Genomic DNA, 9,355 nt, shown 5'->3' with positions numbered 1-9,355 from the left:
AACTAGTATCCGTGGGGGAGGTTATTGTCCCATTAATAGTAGAAAACTAGTTTTGCACTTTGTTATGCAGTACATTGTCCATAAACAGAAAATGTTTAAAAACGAAACAAAAACAAAAAAACAGTGGGGGAGGAGGCAATGTCACATATCAGAAATAAACAGAAAAGAAAATGACACAACAAATGCCATAATATATGGGGGGGATCACCCCCATCGGAGACAGCATCCATGTCTTACAGTCCTAAACACAGCGGCAGCACAACACCAGCACAGTAAATAATATTGTGACCCATACATTGTAGATCTGTTACACATTAGTCTTGTGTACTTTCTTGAGTGTAATCCACCAAACCTTTCATTACAATGGCAGCCAGTCTGGTACCAATATAATCTAAGAACGGAGACCAAATCTTATAGAATGTCTTTATCTTACACTTAGACCTATATGTCAGATATTCCATAGGAATCATATCAAAAATTACCTTGTACCATCCAGCTATTGTAGGCGGTTTGCAGTCTATCCATTTCAGCAATATATTTTTCCTTGCACAAAAAGTGAAGATACACAGAAGTCTTTTGGAATGCATACTTTTAAGTTGTTTGTCTGGCAACCCAAACAATAGACACATGGGGTCCTTATCCAATGTAACATCTAGAATTAGATGAATTTTATCCACTATACCTTTCCAGTAATCATCTATATATCTACAAGTCCAAACACAATGAACAAAGCTCCCAACCTCGGTAATACACTTTGTACACATTTCCGATTTGTTATGATCCATTTTATGTCTAAGTTGGGGAGTAATCTGCAAACGTTGTAGTAGTCTAAATTGCGTTTCCTTCGTCCTATTACAGATTGAGATGTCGTTTGCCGATTGCCATATTAGTGACCAAGTTGCTTCATCAGTATTAATGTTCAGGTCATTATTCCAGTCTTTGGGCGTAAATGCAGGTTTGCCTTTATCATATTTTGAAAGTGCTCTATACCCAAGCCCCAGAATGCCTCTCGTCTTTCCAGCAGAGACTATCTCCTCCAGCGGAGAGGGTTGGTGACAGAGGCCAGTGTCTTTTTGGCTATTTAAAAAACTTCGTATCTGAAGGTATCTGAAAAACTCATTTCGTGGTAGGTCATATTTCTTACATAATTGGTCAAATGAAAGTAGTATTTCCGTATCATATAAATGTCCGATAGTAACCATCCCTTTGCTGTCCCACCGCTTGAAACCCCTATCCGTGGCACCAGGGGAGAAGTCTATGTTGCCCCAAACTGGCGAGAGGGAGGATGTCATAATCGTATGTTATAAATAAATAGTAATATAATTGAGATTTCTCACATGAGCCGCGCGCGAATATCCTCACAGAAATGTGTCTCGCGTGATTGTTCAGCCTGCATGGGTAACGTGACTGTCAAGTCAGCCTTGTCAGTCAGTCACTAACGTATGCTAGCCTTCTCACCATGGCTGCATCGGCCCCGTGTCCATTGCCTCACCTTTCCAGGGTTGCCCGCAGGCTTCTATGCATACCTGCAACTAGTGTTCCTTCAGAGAGAGTGTTTAGTGCCAGTGGGCACATTTTAGTGCCAGTGGGCACATACTCACACCTCTCCGAGCACACCTCTCCGAAAAAGTGAACATGTTGACATTTTTGCACTTTAACCTATCTTGAAGCTTTCAAGTCTCTAAGCCACAAGGCTAGCACTCAGTTTGATGACAGAAAAGTGTCAGTGTTCAAGTTTTGTTTGACAGTATTTTTATCCTTTATTTATGCAGTGATACCTTATAATTTATCATTACCTTATTTAAGATTTTATTAAAGATTTTGATTTTTGTCAAGATGTTTTTAAAATGATGTTAATGTTATTAACATGATTCAATAAAAATACAACAAAATCTAAGTTAAAGTGATTACAGTGTGTTTTATTGGCATTCTAAAAAACTTTTTTTTTTTTTTTTTTTTTTTAATTCTCGCGATAATATCGTGGATCGCGATTATTTTGCCCTCGATAATCGTGACATGACATTTTCTAATCGTCCCACCCCTATAGTTAACTAGTGTTAAAGGTGTGTGCCCCCCGCTCTCTAACTAGCTAACTAGTGTTAAGGGTGTGTGTCCCGCCTCCACAACAACTGTCTATGAAGATAACACAGTTTATCGTAGCTATAGCATAATGTATATTAACTGCAAACTTGTATTAGTTTTTTCCTATATATATATATGTATATACTTATATTTACTGTTTTTTACATTCTTACTATATGTGGTCGACTAAGCCATGTTAGTGGTCAACAGCTAAATTTAGCTTTCCTTCCTGCCCTGCATCAACATCTGTGTTTTTAGGGCACACTGCAATGGTTTCGTAGATGCACGGCAGCCTACTTTACGAGAGCACGTTCTCAAGGTAACCTCATAAGACTGAATCTTAGATTTGACTCCACGGCAAACACACAGTCACAGATCATTCGTATGGATTTGCATAGATTAGCAGGCGGAGCAGAAAGAAAGGGGGGGAGAGGGATGACATGAGGACACACAGGAGGAGAGGAAGAGAAGAGAGAGGGCTGGGTAACTTCATTTGATGGTCTGTTTGGAAGCTGCTCGTAAAACCAGTCGAGAGACGTTTCTAAGCGTTGGTGAATTGTTCGTACGGCAACCATGATTCACCCGTCGATTTAATAACATTAGTAAACACAAATATTAATGTGAGCCATTTAATACGAGGATCTGTCATCATAAAATCATGAACAGCATGAACCTTACAGTACTCCATATTTACTAGGTAATACGTCAACTGCCAAATAAAGTGTTACACAGCGTGGTTTTTGTAATGTTGAGTTGTATTTCTCTTTATCACCTGTGGGGCTGCTGTCGGGCTCCCATGTACACATGCCATATCTTTTACATATCATTTACATTTACATTTTTGGCATTCAGCAGGCGCCTTATTCCGAAGCGACTTACAATCAATACATTTGACTAAGTAAGTGAATCGTCTATCCTCTAGTCATAGCAGGAAAAGGACTCTATGCTCAGGCCAGGGGCCATTGGTAGTCGTTGTGCTAGAAGACGTTTTGTTGTTGTTGTTGTTGTTGTTTTATTATTGACACCGGGGGAAACAGTACAGATGTCTGTCACGATATCTCACCACCAACCGCAGCGGTGCCTCCCTGAAGCACACACCATCGTCAATCAATAACTAATAGCATAAGTAGTGACAGTACACTTGACCTGCCCGCGGGCTCTTAAATTAGTCTCTCTGAACAATTACCACTTGTCTTTAGTATAGATATGATTCTGTTCTTATATAACATAGATATGTTTCATATGGGAGAGTGTTTCCTGGTTGTAGACAAGCCAAACCACAGACGGGTAGATAAGATGCCAGATGCCATTACAGCAAAAAAAAACATGCCAAGCAAGACGGAAAGGAACAGACATATTTATCTTGGTTGGAAGATTTGCTTGTTATCTATGACGGCTTCTGCTATGGTATGCTATCTGTCTGCCAGTCGGTATTTGATGGCATCTGCTATCTGCTACTTATCTAGAATTGTTTTTTTGTCTGGGTTTTTTTTTCCCGTCTGTCTCACAGATGTATTGAAAATGTACCATACCTCCGAACTACAGTATAGTAATTTCGTGGCATTGTCTTGTACTATGTAATGACAATAAAGTGAATATAATCTATAGCTCACACTATTCTGATAATGGACCCCACGCCCACACACACACACACACACACACACACACACACACACACACACACACACACACAGGTTCTTGAAGCTTATACGTATGTCCTAACACCAACAGCTTATGCCAGTCTCTCCCTCTTGCCAGGCCGCCTCTGCCTGCACACTGGTCCTCCCTCAGACATTGTGTTGTAAACAGACTCATCATTCATTCACATCAGTCCTTGTTTTTGCCGCCTGCCTTGAAAGCAAATAAAAGTACCTAGTCGTGACCCGGGCCGATGCCCCGTGCTGCCAGAGGCCCCCGATACGAAGCAGCACTTTACACTCTCCTTACTCAAGGAATGCCAGGCAATGTCAGGGAGCCGCCACTCAACAGGATCAACCGTTGCACTTGTATGTTTACCCTCGGATATCGTCGGCTAAAGTATATCTATTATGCATTGTTGTAGTCGCCACTTAAGGAGTTTTTTCGTTGTGTTAATGGCTCTAGCATTTGCTTTATGGACAGTCATAAGAACCTTTAATGTTTCAAATGGTTTTGTGAACTTATGATTTCATAAAGTAATTTTCTTATTTAAAGGACTCATGGCAGAGGTATATCCTGTTTGATTAGCTAAGCAATAAAGCTTCGCTGAATAATGTTGTAATGGTCGTTTCGAGTGCGGTGCCAAACGAATTCACTTACTCCACATCGAGTAATATGGACTTAACTGCTATCTCAAGATGCATGAGGAAGTTTCTTTCTGATCCACAATGGCTGCCTTGTCTCAGATCTGACCCACAATGGCCCACCTTGTCTGGTGGTTGACCCTCAATGGCGGCCTTGTCTCAGAGCTCAACCAGTTTCCTTTTTCACAAGCTTTCCGCTGCCGTTACAGGCACACAAGACCCCTCCAGCGGCACACAGAGCAGCCATTGTGCAGTCGCAGGATGTATAGGAGGGGAAGAGGACCAAAGCTCACTTTGAAGAGCCCCTGTCGGCCATTTTGGGGCATAATTACGGAGGTGGCTTCCTGTCGTTTAACCCTGCCCTTTGTCTCTCTCTCTCTCTCTCCTCCCTCTTTCTCTCTTCCCAGACATGTCTTCCACAAGATGTGTGTGGACCCGTGGCTGAATGAGCATTGTACCTGCCCCATGTGCAAGCTCAACATCCTCAAAGCTCTGGGCATCATGGTGAGTATGATAGCACCTTCAACCCCAGGGGAAACACTGTGTCACCACAATCATGTTCTCTACAAGGGAAGGGTCGATATCCAAACACATGCGTGATCATGGAATAATCTGTGTCCTACACTCAGCTATGTTTATTGTGAAAATAATATATATATATATGGGTCACTGAATATGTTATGAAAGCAGAGCATTCGTGGCAGTAGAATCAGAATTAGTATACCCTTTATTCTTTAGCATTAATCAGTTTGAGTGCAAATGAGTCCTGCATATATATATATGTTAAATGAGATTGCGTCAATATGTCAATATCTCGTTTGCATGCTGGTAATACCTCTACAAGCCTATCAGAATCAATAGGGTCGACCCTGCCTGTCCTGTCTTAGAGGTTAAGACATTGGTTCAGTAGTTTCACTTCTGCTTATCGGTTATGCCTGCTCCTCGCCTCCATCATAACAAACCTCCATATTTATCCAGGAGATTGTGTAACCTCTGTGTACGCCAGTGGTGCATGACCTCACTGTAGCCCTAGTCTGCCCCCTGTTGGTTAGTTAAGGGACTTTTCTCTTTTTTGGGGGCACCAGATGTGAATGGGAGTCAATGTTATGGTTATGGTAAAGGGTATGACGATAGCGTTCGATTCTTAGAAAAAGGTAGAAAAGGTATTTCTTCCGTCTTTTCAAGCATTCCTCTCTGTGTGTGTCCCAGCTGTGCCAAGGTGTAAAATATGTTGTTTCTTCCATATGTAGACATCAATATGTTCTAGACATGGTTAGGGTATGTTTAGCAATGTGTATAGTAACACTTATAGTAAAACCACCAGTGCCATCTTTTCTAGCATACTCATATGGTGACAGTGAGATAGACAGTCAAACCTCTCTGTCCCCTCCCCCCCCATCCCCACCCCACCCTAGCCCAACCTGCCTTGCGTGGACAACGTGGGGTTCGACATGGACAGGATAGGTCGTAACCAGACGCCCAATCAGAGGACTGCCCTGGTGGACCTGGCCAACGAGACCTCCATCAGCCTGGAGCCGCTACGCCACTCCGGGACCCCCCAGATCCCCTCGGACGGAGAGCTCACCCCCCGCACCGGAGAGATCAACATCGCCGTCACCAGTAAGGAGCTTTGATGACGCCGTTACCATCTCCCTCTATCCGCAGTGTTCAAAATAATAATAATAGTCAGTCATACGATTATATTCCGTCTCTAGTTTATGCCCTCTTAAAAGTTTGTCACATCCTTTCTGGATTCTTGCCAATCAATATGTAGGCTCCGCTTTTTCCTGTGTATTCTGAATGAAAAATATCCGATGGAAAAGATTCCGGAACTGAACTTCCTACTTTTTGAGAAACTCGAAACGACGATGCTGCAAATTTGTCTTGGTCGTACTCTATAAATCAGGCAGTAAACACACTCCTAATCAGTAATGGTGTCGATTAAACGCGGGAAATCTATATTACAGACATACACGCACAGACACACACACGAACCATCCCTTCCTTCTCTGTTTTGGCATAAAGGTTTTTAGTGATGTAATATCTGATAAGTATCAGGTTAGTGGAGCCCTGATCTGTCAGCTAAAAAGCCTCCGCTGGTAAAACTCTCTGCCTCTCTCTCTATCTCTCTCTCTATCTCTCTGCCTCCCTCTCTCTCTCTCTCTGCCTCTCTCTCTATCTCTCTGCCTCCCTCTCTCTCTCTCTCTCTCTCTTTCTCTCTCTCCATCTGTCCTTGGGAGTTTGTAACCATGGACTTGGACACACACACACAGACACACAGACACACACACACACACACACACACACACACACACACACACAGACACACAGACACACACACACGCACACTCCCCAGAAGCCTCTCTCATACTGTGCTGTAGGTCATACCACACCCGCTTCTGCTGTCTGCTTATATTACGGTAATCCTCCTCTCTGTGGGTGAAGCTTACCCCATAACCATATAACCACTGATCTAGGAACCGCTTACCACCACCCCTATCCTAACAATAACCATGAGGAGACAAAAAGTACAAGCGACCTAGCGTCAGAGCTAACGTCATCCCAGTGATAAAGAGACCGGGTCCGCAGTTCCTGTATCACCCGCCGCTGCTGTTCTGGCACTGTAGAAATGTGTTACATCCCTGTGCCCCTGTCCCTGTGTCTCCTTGTGTGTGTGTGTGTGTGTGTGTGTGTGTGTGTGTGTGTGTGTGTGTGTGTGTGTGCTTGTGTGTGTGTGTGTGTGTGTGTGTGTGTGTGTGTGTGTGTGTGTGTGTGTGTGTGTGTGTGTGTGTGCTTGTGTCTGTGTGCATATGCTTGCAGAGATTTCTCTCCCCTCTTCAGTCTTGACCTTGTGAATTTCCAGCTCTCACCTCCTAGCGTGTCTCTCCTGCGCCTGCCTGGCTCTGGTCTCGGCCTTCTCTCCTCCTCTCCTCCTCTGGATCTTAAAGGAAGCTCCTCCGGCTGTGCTCCCTCTCTACATCTCTCCGTCTCTCTGTTTCCTTGCCTCTCTTCACTTCCGGCTTTACAATCAGAAGACTTGTTTTTCCGAGGGGGGGCCTTCCTGGTGTTTAACCCTTTCCTCGGCGGGCTGCAGTGACCCCCCCCTCCTCTCCTTTATTTGACAGAGGAGTGGTTTATAATCGCCAGCTTCGGCCTCCTCAGCGCTCTCACGCTCTGCTACATGATCATCAAAGCCACGGCCAACTTCTCCAGCCCAGAGTGAGTACCCTGCCCTACCCTGCCCTACCCTACCCTACCCTACCCTACCCTGCCCTACCCTGCCCTACCCTGCCCTACCCTGCCCTACCCTACCCTGCCCTACCCTACCCTACCCTGCCCTGCCCTACCCTGCCCTACCCTACCCTACCCTACCCTACCCTACCCTACCCTACCCTGCCCTACCCTACCCTGCCCTACCCTGCCCTACCCTACCCTGCCCTGCCCTACCCTACCCTACCCTACCCTGCCCTACCCTACCCTACCCTGCCCTACCCTACCCTGCCCTACCCTGCCCTGCCCTACCCTACCCTACCCTGCCCTGCCCTGCCCTGCCCTACCCTGCCCTGCCCTACCCTACCCTGCCCTGCCCTGCCCTACCCTGCCCTACCCTGCCCTACCCTGCCCTACCCTACCCTACCCTGCCCTACCCTACCCTACCCTGCCCTGCCCTACCCTACCCTGCCCTACCCTACCCTGCCCTACCCTACCCTACCCTACCCTACCCTGCCCTGCCCTACCCTACCCTACCCTACCCTGCCCTACCCTACCCTGCCCTACCCTACCCTGCCCTGCCCTACCCTGCCCTACCCTACCCTGCCCTACCCTACCCTACCCTACCCTGCCATACCCTACCCTACCCTACACTACCCTGCCATACCCTGCCCTACCCCTAACACCTCCACGGCTGTTTTATTGAAGTGGTTTTTTTGTGATCAACTTTTTTTTATTTTTAAACAACTCGACAACAAGACAGGTACATTATAAACAATAACGACACATACAACACGGCACAGTAAAATAAAACAAGAACCAAAAATAAACCACAACAAAATTAAAATTACGACCTCCCACCCCCCCACCCGGGATCCAGGCTATTCGCTACATAAAGTGGTTATACTAAGCTTTTGAGGCTCAACGAAATTGAGTTCCACATCCCCAGTATTGGCTGTTTTGCCCCGTGCATCCGGGCTGTTGATAGCTCTAAGTAGACTATGTCTAGGTAAGTTAGGACCCAGACTCTCCGAGAAAGTGTATGGGGAGGCTTCCAATGTGTGGCAATTAACTTTTTAGCTGCTGTAATTCCGGCTAGTAAGCCTCGCTTCTTGATCAGAGGTAGGCCCACATTGGATAGATTGTTTAAGATAAGTGCAATGGGGGAGTAAGGCACATTAGTCTCAAAATAGCTCAGAGAGGTTAGAGGCCACCATCTCCCAGAAACTAGCCACTGGAGGACACTCCCAGACCATGTGCATGTAGGTGCCATAGGCCTTGTTAGCGCACAAGGTGCAAGTAGGATGTGTGTTAATTTTCATCAAGAAAAGTTTCTTGGGTGTCAGGTAAACTCTATGTATGAAGTTGTAATGAATTTGCTGGTGGTCAGGATTTCTAGATGCTAACAGTATGTTGGACCAGACCTTATCCCAATCAAAGGCTGAATCTAGTTCTGGGATGTCGGCCCTCCATATAGTATCCAAAGCCAGGGGTGTGTAAGCGTGTTTAGAAATAAAACGATAGAGATTTTTTTTTGTGTTGACGTACTTTTGCACTTTAAAATCAAGATTAGAATCAGTTGATTTTGTGGATATTTTACGTAAAAAAATAATGGGCCAGTTTCACGGACGTAAATTAAGTTTGCTCTTGGATTAAATGACTTGTTTAAGGCTTTATGATTATCTGGTGTGATAGAGTAGATCCAGGCTTTGTCAGAAGTATGAATCCCAGACTATGTGAATCCATTGTGAATCATTTGATTAACTAACCAATAATTGGGC

At 44.9% G+C, this 9,355-nt stretch overlaps 1 protein-coding gene across 1 annotated transcript in view; it reads left to right on the top strand.

Annotated features, from left to right (window-relative positions):
* Positions 1-9,355, top strand: part of rnf130 (ring finger protein 130) — a 58,515-nt gene that overhangs the window by 46,508 nt on the left and 2,652 nt on the right. The window contains exons 7-9 of the mRNA XM_080526151.1: positions 4,772-4,868; positions 5,780-5,984; positions 7,490-7,583. Of these exons, the coding sequence (XP_080382277.1) occupies positions 4,772-4,868; positions 5,780-5,984; positions 7,490-7,583 (396 nt within the window). The remainder of the gene's footprint in view (positions 1-4,771; positions 4,869-5,779; positions 5,985-7,489; positions 7,584-9,355) is intronic.

Source organism: Nansenia antarctica (assembly GCF_963989245.1).
Source record: "Nansenia antarctica genome assembly, chromosome: 3".
Lineage (NCBI taxonomy): Eukaryota > Metazoa > Chordata > Actinopteri > Argentiniformes > Microstomatidae > Nansenia > Nansenia antarctica.
Note: the sequence above shows the minus strand (reverse complement) of the source record. Positions and strands in the feature narration are given on the sequence as shown.